The 13,514-nt window shown below is 38.4% G+C and overlaps 2 protein-coding genes across 9 annotated transcripts in view; one reads left to right on the top strand and one right to left on the bottom strand.

The window, feature by feature from the left end:
- The window catches only part of CBLN4 (cerebellin 4 precursor), a 116,460-nt gene that overhangs the window by 77,564 nt on the left and 25,382 nt on the right, over positions 1-13,514 (bottom strand). For 2 of the 6 annotated variants that reach the window (XM_080558276.1, XM_080558278.1), the window contains exon 4: positions 9,154-9,227. The exons of 3 other annotated variants lie outside the window; for them this stretch is intronic. In XM_080558276.1, coding sequence (XP_080414402.1) covers positions 9,154-9,227 — 74 coding nt within the window. Of the gene's footprint in view, positions 1-5,317; positions 8,728-9,153; positions 9,228-13,514 lie in introns of those variants that run through there. One more of the 6 variants, XM_080558280.1, reaches the window with a different exon arrangement.
- LOC308178967 (uncharacterized protein) overlaps positions 1-13,514 on the top strand; it is a 308,966-nt gene that overhangs the window by 275,458 nt on the left and 19,994 nt on the right. For 2 of the 3 annotated variants that reach the window (XR_013940069.1, XR_013940070.1), the window contains exon 1: positions 138-359. The gene's annotated coding sequence lies outside the window, so the exon portion shown is untranslated. Of the gene's footprint in view, positions 360-1,161; positions 5,212-13,514 lie in introns of those variants that run through there. The other variant, XR_013940071.1, reaches the window with a different exon arrangement.

Here is a 13,514-nt window from a genome sequence, read left to right as displayed (position 1 = left end):
TTTGAGCCTGGTTCCCTGAGGAAATCCTCACTTTGGGGGGTGGGTGGGAGGTTTACCCATGTACATCTGTCCTTCTGTGTTCACTTCTAAGAATTCCCATTGTTTCATTTCAGTTTTCTCGGGGTGGGGGGGGGGAGTTTGCAGCTTATTAAACACCAGAGAATCTACAGCAGCCAGCAGCATTATAAACACTTCAAGATTCAAAATACTGGAAGAACTTTACACAGACATACAACTTCCTGAGCTCCAGAAATTCACATGGGGCGAATTTGTGACCTGAGAGAAAACAGCTTTCAAACTCTGAAGACACCAGGCACCAGCCAGGAGATACATCTGAGGCTGCATGAGGGCCTTAACCGGTGAGTCTGGGGACTGTTCAGTGCTTGGGGCTGATGGGATTGGAGGGAAGAAAAGGATGGTGGATTGCTTTAGTTCCTAGCATTCAGAAATCACTATTGATGGGAACTGTGAGGGGCTGGGTAAAGCCAGGCTGCTCAGGACTCTTCTATAAACGTAGCAATGCCAGACTCCAGGGGCTTGTCTATGCTAGAAAATATTGCAGGGGATCGATATACATCAATATATCTAACTCAGGAGATGGTAGCTACATGCAGAAAGTGGTATATGCAGATGACAGGAAACCTTGGTAGAATTCAGGCGGAGTTATTTAATCAGGCAACACAAATCCATAGGAATCAGAATTCATTAATTCTAGCATTCAGCAACCTGCCTATTTTTGACTCATTTTTTTCACATTCAGACTGGATTTAAGAAGCTGCTTCTCATGAAGGGAAAAACACATACACCCTATTCTAGATTTACAGCACATTCCAAATCCTTTGAAGCTAGAATATTTTTTGGCTTTTATAAAATGTATGTTCAGGGCCACAGCATATTTCTCTGTCTTATTCCCTGATCCTTCAAAAGGCTAGGCAATAATTATTTTCAAACAAGTTTCCTTACTACCTGATCATAGAAGGCTCTGACTCTCTGTGTTAGCATTGGGAAGGATGAAATCTGCAGGTTCATTTTTCATATGCTTCCTATGAGTCACGTTCCTTCATTAACACTGACAAGTGGATGCTTCTGTTGGTGTCCCAACTGCAGCCTGCTGCAGTTCTGCCTTGTGGCCTTTCCCATCCTTCCGTCTTCTTTGTACAGGCCCTCATCTTCCTTGGGAGAAAACCAGTGCTGGGAGGAAGCTCCAGTGCCCACCAGTGCTTGGGCGGCTCGGCGGAGCAGAAGCACAGCACACCTGGTGGGCATGTGCTGGGGAGCACCGCTGGGTGCTCAGCGGTATCCACAGCAACTATATGAAACAAGGACTATTTCTTCATCAAACTGCCAAAATAAATAGCTATTAGGAACTATTATAAAGTTTGTTAGGAGGAAAATTAATTGCAAATTGTTTTTTGCTGTTGCTTTTCCCCAAAGAAACAGACTAATAAATCGATTCCTAAAGTGTCAAGTAGAGGACAGGAGGCTTTTTTTCGTCCTTTTATCCCCTCTGCTTTCACAGGCCTGACCTCACCTGCTAATTCTGATTTCTTTCATTGTCTTCATCCCAGGGCACCAGTTCACGATTATTGGCAGATTGCAAGATAAAAACTCAATAATCTCTCTTGATACTTTCCCCCTCTTCTACCATCTGTTTCAGTATTAGTACTTTCTATTAAGAAAATACCAAATCCTCATTATATGTCTGCAAGGAGTTTCACTTATGAGAGAGCCAATTGGAACTGCGTGCGTGACATCATATAAAGGGATATGATGCTAATGCTACTAATGCTCGGTGGGGCTTTATCCAACCCCACTGAATCAGTGTTCACATAGGCCTCCCTACACGGACCTGAACAGCTTCAGTGTCACCCTTGGTAAGAATCTTCTAACGAGCTCCGGTAAGGTAATAAATAAATACAAACAAATATATGAAACACTACATGCAAGGCTGGTGGATTACTTAGCATTCTTGTCAAGGGTCCATTCCTGTCCAACTGTGTTTGGGGAAATCTGTCCAGAGATAGTGGGAAGGTCAAATAACCTGACGCTAGCACTAATACACTGGGAGAAAACTTTGTGTGTCCTTCTTGGATTACCCATCTTTGACTCTGGAAATAGAAGTAAGAAAGGAAGTCAGTATTAACTGTCATAGATTAAGTGAATGTTATTAGAATCACCCTTGTTTTCCATTAAATGCGTGTCAGTGTTTGACTAAACAGATATTTTTATATAAATCTATATATCTTTTTGCTCTGCAGACCAATGCTTAAAAGATATAAAATCAGAACTAATACCTTATTCCTTGTTATCTGTGGATGTTGGATTACAGGCTTCTCAGGAGTGAGGAGGTAGCACTATTTTAATACTTTTTTTTTTTTATAAAAACTCCACAATAACAAAAGATATTGTAGACTGACGAATACCTTCAAACTAATTATCAATCTGAATATGATATGAAGAAAGGCTTTTCAGAGCTTAATTAGAATAAAAATGAATAAAACTGAAAATTAAAGCAAAAAATATAAGAAGACTAAAACAATTTTTGGAAGAAGACAGAAAAAAAGGAATTTAGGAGTAAGGAGCCCTGAACTGCATAATAAGATTCTGGGTTATGTACAAGTATTCCTTTAATTGAAAGGATATTCTGAAATCAAGTACCCCTCCTTATATAGTGGGAATAAATGCCATAGTTTTGCAACCCAAGCCAGGTGTGTATAACACTTCTGAACTTCTAAACTATAAACCAGCACAGCTTGCATACTCTTTTCTATGAATAAAGTTAAGAGCAATAAAGCCCAGATTTGTAGACAGAGACCATCAAGGACGGACACTCTGTGGATGGTGGATGCAGGCTGGTGCACATTGCCCATCTGTCCACCAACAATTCTGCCGGTGATTTGTTACCTGTTGCTTTATGGACCTTCACACCTGAGATAGATGAGCTTCTTCCCCCAGTGTACTCCAAAGAGCCTCTGTCTTCCATGAGTTACATCCCAATAAATATAATCCCATAAGCTTTGAGTACAGGACTTCAGCTCCCGGTCCAGTTTCTGGTTCTCCTAACTCATTCATCATTTTAATCATCTATAAGAAATACTATCCTACTCCAACAACAATAAGCTGCCAGCACAATAAGTGTGACGAACCAAGTATCCACTTTGGAGTATGATTCATAGCTGGCAAATATAGCAGTAGCTTGTGTATGGTCACTGAGCAGTGTGTGCACCACTGCATGCAAACACTGCCTAATTTGGTGCTCATTGAACTTGGAGTGAGATTGGCAGTGAGATTGTGGGAAATCCTGTAATTTAGCAAAACTGTAAATCACAGCTCTTAGGCAGTGGTAAACTCCTTTTTTATTATTATTATTATTTTTTTTTCATCCAGAAAGCCATGACTATGCTCTTAGTACCCCCTGAATGCAATGGGAGTTGAGCATATTCTTAATATTAATCACATAGGAAATGAGCTTTTTTAAAATCAGAAAATCTATCCAGAGGATGAAAATCAGCTTTTGTTCCCTCAGTTTTGGAACTCAAGAGACTTTTGCAAGCAAAACAGGAGAAAGGTTGGATCCTGATGGCTCAGAACACAGCAAACACAGGCTTCCTTCTACCTCTTCCAGGCTACAGCATCACCTGTGCTAGTACACTCAGCATTGAAAACTGACCATGCTCCAGTTTCTCAGACCTACACAATCACAGCTGAGGAAGTTTAATTTCCAGGCCCCTGTGAATGCTTTCATACTGACTTTAGAAAAGTGGGAAAAAATAGTTTTTGCTGAGTGAAATACTATCTGAATTAGTAAAGGCAGAAGCTGAGGGAGCTCTGGGTGCTGTTCTGGGTGTTAAGATCCTGGGCCCCTTCTCAGTTCTGTCTAATAACTGTCTGAAACCAAGGGGAGAAAATAGCTTCAGGATGAGTTTTTGAGTTTCTTAAAACTTGATACTGCAAATAGCACCTCAGAAGTCAATAGCTTTGCTCTTCAAGAAATACCTATTCAGCAGGGATAAGGGCATAAGAGTCCATCCCAAGGTAGTGGAAAAAGTCTGTTCAATACAGTATTTGTATCCAGTGTGTAATTTGAAAAATACCACATTTTGATAGTACTGCAAGAGTGCAAATTTTTCAATAGACTTGTTATAATTGCCTAGAGTTGCAAAAAGTAGTTTTCATGCAGTCAAAATTGCATTTCATGTTGATTAGCAATATATTTCTCCATAGCTGAAAAAGTGGAAAAGGAAGGCAGAGCTATACTTGATTTGCTTTAACATAACTTTTGCCTCTCTGTGAAAAATTGAATGCTATGAGTTACAAATGCAAAGTAGAAAAATCTATCACAACACAGTTTAATTCCATTTAAAAAAAAAAGAGAAAAAAATTAAAGTAGAGTGCCTTGACTTCAGATGGACCAAATTCATCACACTGACCACCTAGTAATTATTCGGGTAATTAAGGGTCTAGTAAATTGTTAGAGCTGCAGTCAGACCCCTCTCTGGATACTAAGCAGGCTATTCTGCTTGGGTCCACAGTCCAATCCCTTGCCCATTTAAATGTCTGTTGGCCTAAAAGGCTTTGCCTCTTCCATCTCCCTGGCTCGTGTCCTGGAGAAACACTGCCCCTGTTGCCCTCAGACCCACAATCTGCCTCTCTGTCTCCCACCTCCCCCTGGTTACACTCCCATCTCTCACCAATCAAGCATTAATGCTGCCCTCTCTGGACATTGTTGCTCCTGAAGTGACAGCATCAAAGTCAAGAAAAAGCATTTTCAGGCATTTTTTAATTAAAAACATTGAGAATTTTTGGGGGAGACTTCTGCAATGCTAGCATGGGAGCTGGAACTCTCAGAAATAACTTTAGATTATCAGATGGAAATGCATGATGTTGCTATCTAATCCAATAATGTTTAAAAACAGCTTTTTTGATCAGTTTTCTCTAATAAAAACATGAATTTAGGACTTGGCTGGTACCTTTTATGCATATTGAAAAGATTCCTATTTACATCACTGAGAGCAATATTTTGCCTCAGGTTTGTGAACACAGTGAAAATTGTTTTATTATAATAAAAATTTCAGAGGTACTGAAGTCTTGTTTTATTTATATTAACTTCCCTTCGCATGAGATCCAGAAAACTTTTCAAGTTCAGTGGTTTAAATTTTAAAAATATTTCTTCTCTTCAGCCTGCTCCGTGGAGTTTAGAAAATGCAAACAGACTTTTAAACAAAAAAGTAGGTTCATACAAACACCTGCTTTGTGAGAAGCTGCTTTGTACTGCATAGGTAGAATTTAGATCAGTTCTTCAGTGGGGTCAGAATTTCATCCTAAAGATTTAGGACTCAATACAGAAAGCTTTTTCTCATGAGTGATCTTCGCTGATGTGTCCCAATGACTTATGCTAGCTTGTCACTAATTCTAATAGAAGTACTATTTTCTCTGCTTCTGTATATATAATCACAGCCGAGCTGAAAGAAATTCTTAGGCTAAGTGATGGTTCATATCTGAACCAGAAAAGCAGTTACTACCACACATCATCTGGAATTTGCTGTGACCATTCAAGCCATTAATGAAAAAATTAGAAGAATATCTTAAAATCATATTCTGTAATGGAATCACTGTCTTAGTATATAATTTTAGACTTAGCTATGAGAAAGGCACAATATGTTGCTGTCTACTACCAAAAATAATATGATGTAATTCTCCATACCTTGGAAAATATATGAACCAGACTAAATTTCTCATAATTGCAGTAGGTAATAAAGTTGCATTTTAATACAAGGAACGAATAGTGAGTGATGTTTTTACAGATGATATACAGCTGTGTTCTCTCTCTCTATATATATATATATTTAAGTAATAGAGTAAAGCATTTGCTTTGAGGTTTTAAATAAGTTGTGAGAATGCAATAAAATACTGACTGGTTTTAAAAATATTTATCCTTTCAAAATATATCCCACAAATGATACAGAAATAAATGGCTTATATAAGACAAGAAATTCTGGCCATCCACTTCAGCAGGTATTTCGTTCTCTTTCTTTCCTTAGTAGCCCAATGGAATGGAACCACACTTGAATCCTGGTTGTGCATAAAACGGTCACTCTGGTGCTCCCAGTTGTGTTATAACTTCCCTGGCAGGCAAATACACAGTGCAGACTGGCAATAAAGCGTGCTCCAAATAGTAAATGTATCAAAGGTACGTTCATCTCTTATTGCTGGAAACAGAATCACAACAGTGGCCCTGGTGGAACTCTGCTCATGAGGACCACCAAAGGCATTGGAGGAGAAAGAACATAAAATTATTTACTGTCTCTGCATATAAAATCTTTTGGCTAATCTTATCTTTTGAGTGAAAATCAAGGGGTCGTTGACTGTATTTTTTTCCTCAAAAATCATAGATGATTAATTAAACCCTATAAGGTTCCCAGCTATATTCTGGTTATGTATTGACCTCAAAGAAAAGCTGCCTCTGGGACTATATCTGAGATACCTGACTTGCAGGAGGAGTTGGCAGCCTTCAGCACTGGCAGTGATAAGTCCAGTGCTGCATTAGAAAAACTGAGTTGGAAACTCTGTTTATTCCTCCTTATTACAGTCTCAGTCTGATTTGAACCTCATTCAAAGAGCTGGAGGTAGATAACATGTCACAGAATACAGAAATATTTCATCTGGAAGGAGCTAGCTCTCAAAGTGACATGATGTGGTGAGGCTGAATCACACGTCTTATCCTGGAATTTATTACCTTCAGTGGCAACTGGGGCCTCCAGATGATATCCGTGTTTTAGAAGACCAAAATTTTATTCTCCTTGGCCAGTATCTGAATCCTAACATTGACTACATTAATGATTTTAGTTTTGTAGAACTTAAAGCTGGGAGAAGGGCTGAAAGGCTTTGGAAGGCCTAGGTAATTTGGACTTCTGCAGTTTGGTAAGATTAAAGGAGTTACAGTATAACCTTTGCACCTAGAAGAGTATAATTAATACAGCAAAATAATTTAATTTCTTATGTCTGAAAACGTGGGCTGGGCACCAAAGTTATTTTGCTGTCACATGTTTTGATAAGCCACACAGAAATAGTTTGAGAGCAAAGGAGATGCAGGCTGAGTGGGGTGGGTTGTTCAGTGGATTGTGTCTTCTCCCTTTCTACCACCTTTCCTAGGGACTGTAGCCAGCGACTGTCAAGAAATCAGGAGAAGGTACCCTCCGTTAGATGTGTAAGCTCTAAAGTACTCTGAAAAGTGATTCAGTGAGTCTTTGAAGAATGTCTTTTTCTATCAGGCTGTGTGAACCAAACAGATGCAGGGAAGCAAGCAAGACACTGAAATTAACTCTGCCTTCATACTTTGGGCAATACTATTTGATATGAGTCCATGCTTCAGACCCTGTGTACACATATGCATAACTAGTCACTGGATCTGAAGCGTACAGTAGCTCCTGTCACTTGTTTACATACGGATTCTCTATGATGCAAAAGGATCAATAAGAAACATAAATTTATATAGTGGTGTATGGCTTTGGAAAGAATTCAAGGCTGTTAACAGTTATAAAGTCCCTACTATTCCTGCACTGGGCTGAGGTTTCCGCCTTGCATGCAGTTCCCATGTGTCAACTTACTATCTACTGTTACTGCGTCAACTGCGGTGCTTCTGACCCGTGGTTCAGTAGCTTAATTTTGGATTAAGTAGGATAGCTGCAATGAAACTGAACTTTGGAAGGCTGCAAATGTTGTCCACAGTAATCTTCATATTAATACACTCATATTAATAAACACTCAAGATGGCAGCTGTTTTCAAAGATATGAAAACTATTTTTGAACAGTCTTAAGTGTATACAATTATAGTACAATAAAATCAACTTTTTGAAAAAAAACTAAATTTTTTTACTACTAAAAGCTACTTTCAAGAAAACGGTGAGGAAGTATTTTTTTTCTGTATTTGTTAAAAATAAGATGTTTCTGCCATATTATTTATATTTAATCTTACCTCTTATTCATATCTAGAGACAGATTGCCTTAAAGAATGAATTGGCACTACTCCATAAAAGTTAGTGCTGCTATGTCAGTTAACACCTCCTCAGAGTTTAATCCATAAAATATAACATAATTTCAAAAATCATTAAAAAGTGAAAGACATTTCTGGCTCTGCATCCCAAAACATTGTAGTCAAGGGAGCTGCCAGCGCTGTTGATATTCAAAGAGATTTCTATGTTTAAGTGATGATTAACAGCACTTAATGTGTTTATTCTGCTACACATGCATGCACATTACTTCCATTAATACTGATGTGGCTTATGCATTTACTATCTCAGAGATATAGACCCCTTTAAAAATGAGGTTATTCATTTTCTCTATCCATAAAGTCTGACTTGGTAAAATTACAAATGTATAAAAATCTCCTGCAGCTTTGATTCATGTTAGTTCAGAATCTCGTGCATTAAGCTGATGATGGAGAGGGTGGGTACTTGTCTCCTGCCTATGTGTACTATGGGTAAAGCACTATAATACCTACAACACTTTACCTTTTGGATCAGGATCCCAAATTTGGATCTATTCCTAGAAAACATTGTCATTTTTATCTGCATCTTGAACCACCTAAATAGTTTCAGAGATGAGCAATTCTGACTGCTTTGGAAAAGACAACAAATAACTGCATCCATACTGGACTTTGGCATCAGGAAGCATCGCAGCATCTCATCTGTCAGTGGCTGACCCCTCTGGATTTGTGCATGCATCCATCTGCAATGCAGGGGAAGTACAGAACAGCTCAGAATAAGTCTCATGAGGTACAGCACATTAGTAAGGGAGTTGCCAGTACTGGCTGGGAAGGGAATGGCCAGCATTTACCTCTCTTACTTTATGTTACTCTGTGGTCACCTGAGGAATTGCCTCATAAAAATCCTTCCTTCTTTTTTTTTTTTTTTTTTTTCTTAAAGGGAAGCAAGGGTCACTTTTTTGCTATAATAAACAAAGGGTAGCAGAACACAGCTCATTTTGGATGGAGCACACCTACCCAGTTCAGTTCCACCCTCTGCATGGGGAGCCGAGACAGAGGCCCAGGAACGTGCCCTTGGTCCCATGTTGGTGCTACTCTCCCTGTTGAAGGTTTTCACTTCTCAACAAGAGGTAGATTTAATGCTTACATGGGATGGAGCAAAGTCTTACCTTGAGGAGAGGCATTCCAAAACCATCTTCTCTTTTTTTGTCTACATGCAGTTTGGGGCAGGTGCAGTTGAGACCTTAGGTGACAAAGTAAACAGTTAATAATTAATTCTTTTCTTTTTTTCTTTTAAAGGGTTTTGGGGGGGGGAGGAGGAAGCTGATAAAGCCAATAAAAGAGTGCAGCATAGAGAAGGTGATAGACATGAAAAGAATGAGAAACAAGGAATGCTGTATTCTATTATTTTTCTATTAATTTCCTACATAAATATTCAATTTTCTTCACAAACTTTGTATTTTACTGGTATCAGTGGTGGACAAGAAGTAACCAGATCAATGTGTGTTCATTTAGCCTTATTAATTACAGGAGATATTTATCTGAAACCCCTCCAGAAACTGTCTGATTCATTATCTCAGTTTACAGTGAAGAGCTCCTATTATTTGTTCTGAAGGAGGAATGGCCAAAATCCACTTTAAATATAACAATGTGAAATCTATTACAAAAGTTAGACAAGAAAAAGGCTTAGAGGTTTGATTCTCAAATTGTTAGGATGTAAAATACTGCTCTTAGTTTGCATGCACAGTGATTGTATATGCCAAGTGAGTAACAGAAAATATGCAAATGGATGGTTAGGTCTGCAATTACTGATTGGGATGCACAGATATGGGAATTGCTTAATCAGTTTAGGAAAGCAATTACACATGCATTTTATGAACTGCATATCTCAACTTCATGGAAATCAGTCTCTTGAATTATCTAATCTGGGGACGGTGAGTGACTGTTCTGTGATATATGCAATATTATCTCATACCTTTAAGATTCTTGTGCTTTGTTACTTGAATCTTATATCTTTCATCCCCAGAAAGTTTCCAGCTGTGCTTTTAAATATGAAAGAACAGTACAAAGCTATGATGATCATATCTCTCATGTTATTCCTGTCTCATAAGTCTGTAATATGTGATTATAAAATTGCTTATGCTATTCCTGAAGCAAAAACCCTTTGGTGGTCATTTGTTCAGACAATCAGAGTCAAGTCTATGTCTTGCATTGCTGAAGATGGATCCAGCAGGACCTGGAGGAGTAGACGTTCATCATCAGCTACTCTCTGTAGTTTGGATGTTTTTGCTGCCTTCTGATTTCTGCAAGCCCTGCTTTCTCTCTGAGATCAGAGGGATTTAGTGAACAGCACTGTTTAAATGAATTCAGCTGACGTAACTCCACAAGATTAGCAAGGTAACTATCAATAAGTTATCAATCCAAGGGAAAACAATTTCTATTCACAATGGGAAGCACAAAGGGCAGAGGTTTTTTCTGTTTCTTTTCTTCCCCCTGCCCCCCCCCCCTTTTTTTTTTTGGAGCAGAAAGCATTAAAAATGTCTACACATGTAAGAGCTGGAGAAATCTGTGCTTATATGCCTATTTCAAATGCGACTCAAGTATATAAGAACCCAGAACTCCCTGACTCATACCTGCTTGCATCCTACCAGCGTAAATTTCATCTAGGAATATTTTATAATGCTGACAGAATAACATTTCTATGATTACTAATACAGCAGTGAGGTATATTTCCATGTTACAATGGCTTCCTGAATATAGATGCTACACAATAACTACATATATCTTCCAGAAATAAAATGTATGTTTATTTACCAACTGTTAATTAATTGACTAGCTGGTTTTGTGTAGTATTTTACGTTCAAGTGAAGTTATTAGTAGAAAATAGTTCAGGCTACTGGAAATTTTTCACCTCTTTTTATTTATTATTCTTCCCTTTTTCAGTATGCTTAAAAGTTTGCCATCAAATCACTACAATTAGGAATTACTTAGCATTAATTAATGTATCAGTGTAAATAGATACAAAAATTGAGTGGGAAGCTTCACTTCAAAGACTTGCATATTATTCATTGAGGTTGATTTGCCCTAGTTTAGTATGTTCATGGGTTCGTTTTATTTCTATTAAATGCAAACATATTCAATGAAGAACATTTTCATTCAAAACTTAAAGATTTGTTCTCTGATTTATCCCAGTGGAATTTAGGAGCAATTCCAGCTCCACCCTAGGAAGCCAAACGATGCATCTCAGTTTGGGGCCAGGATAATCATGCCTTTCATAGCTCAGATTAAAAAAAAATAATAGAACTGTATATATTATTATCGTTAGTATTACCCTTCTTGCCAAAGCAGAGCTATGGTCGTATAAAACTCTCCCTGAAATCTTTGCTGGTACTTCAGGAGATGAGCACTCTGCTGCTCTCCAAAAATACTAAAATAGATCAACCACTGAGTTTTTGTAAGTTCATCTTCTCTGTGGACTCTAACAATTTAATAAATTTTCTAGTGCCAGCCTGAACTCTCCTTCCAGCTACAGCTGATACAACACTGAGAGCTCTTCTTATTTTTTAATGGCTAAATCAATTTCTTTTAGTCTTTCCAATACTGCTAAATCACTCTGCATGACAGTTTAGAGCAGGAAAACTGAAGAGCATATGCCACATGGAAACCCAGCCCTTCCCCTTCTCCCTGCCTTTCTGTGCTTGCAAATATAATTGATTTGGCAACAGTTGTAGCCACGTGGTGACTGGGTCTTCCCACGGAGCTGAAGAAATGTCTGGGAGCCTCACCAAATACCTCTCCCAACACATCTGAATGTGTGGAAAAGCATGAGGAATTTCTGCACAGCCTGGTGTAGCTCAGGGACCTCGCAACAGCACTGTGAAGCCAGCGTTGCTCAGGGGCTGAACTGATTATTCCTGCCAGGGCTCTGTGTTACACACAGGATTTTCTTCCTGTAGCTTTCAGAACTGCACACCAAAACGTGGCAGTCTCAGCAAAAAGTCACCCAAATTTAAAATGTTCTCACAACTATCCCCAAGCACTTATAGCTTGATATGTTCTGATTTTCTTTGTGAAAGAATGTCTTTCTCCTTTTCCCCATAAGGTGCAACTCATGCCATTTGCTAAAATTGTCCGAAGCTATTACCATATACACAATAAAAAATCAGAGCCTCCTTGGGAACGCCTGATGAGAAAAATCTGCGTTCTGCCTCCTCCCCTTTCTCTCAGTGAGCTCAAACGAAATAGTTTCCTCTCTCTATCATATTGTGAAAGAGTCAATATGTAATCATAGGAAAGTCCCTACACAATATGATTCCTACAGACCCCTGCAGGCTCAAATAAAATGTGAGGTCCTTTTCTACATATTGATTGCATGACGTTACCTACCAGAACAGTGGCTGCACCACAAAGCAATGTTTCTCCCAAGGGAATAGCTGCTGATGATTTTGGAGACCCAGTTGTCACACCTGTGAGATAAGCTAGTTTTGTGCACTGCGAGAGGCAGAAATTTATTCTCTTTCTAGAAGTTAGGTGACAGATTCTCAAATGACAGAAATTGCCCTGGTTCTGCTGAAGTCGGTGAAGCTTCAGTGGTTTGAACCAGTTGGGAAGCGCATGAAATTGAGATAATTTATTCTTTAATCTAGGATTTCCCTCTGCTCAGCCAGGTTAGAAATTCCACTGAAGAGTAGGGGCCCTCACATGGGGTAAACTTCTGATTTATTAAATAGATTTGTTTTTTTCTAAGATGAATGATTATGGGGGTGGGGAAGACTATCAAATATCCAAAAGTTTTCTATTTGTCAATCCGTCTGCATGCAAAAGGAAAAAAATACGAGCTTCTCCATCGATATGTATTATATCAAATATTCAACTACCATTTCTCGCAATGTGGCATGTAAAATAGTACCATTGATCTTGGATCAAATAGTTTGTATTATCAGATTACAACTGAAATCTGCAAGTGGCAAAAAAATATGCTTAAACAACAGGGAAATCTATATAGCAATTGTTGTATAATGAGGAAGTTCAATAGCAGATTGTTGCATATAAAATACTTCAATGCTAACTGCCTACTTTAAAAAAATGTTGCAAAATTGGGTTTATAATTAAATTATAATTATAAGCAAGCATGAAATAGTGATTATTCTCAGATAAATTTGTATATTTTCTTTCTCCAGTCCTGAGCTTCTTTCTCTGTGACTCATCTTTGAGGGTTACTGAGCTCCTTGTTTTGCACAGAGGATTCAACCTCTCAAATTGATTTGTGTTCTAGTGTTTATATAATATATTGTACATTTCTGCTGAGCTGTCTTTCGTGAATATGGACATTTTTAGACACACCTAATTTGAAAAAAAAAAAAAAAGATGGAGAAAAATATGTTCCCTTTCTATGTGCTAAAAGTCAATGACCTCTGGTTAGGGAAATCGGGTTCGGATATCCCATTAAAGTAAGATGACATGGCTGCTGGAGCTGTGTAGCCTGGCAATTGTAAACCCCTGCCTGTTTAACTCCTAATGGAATATTAGC

Source organism: Anser brachyrhynchus, assembly GCF_964034855.1.
Source record: "Anser brachyrhynchus genome assembly, chromosome: 16".
Classification (NCBI taxonomy): Eukaryota; Metazoa; Chordata; class Aves; order Anseriformes; family Anatidae; genus Anser; species Anser brachyrhynchus.
Note: the sequence above shows the minus strand (reverse complement) of the source record. Positions and strands in the feature narration are given on the sequence as shown.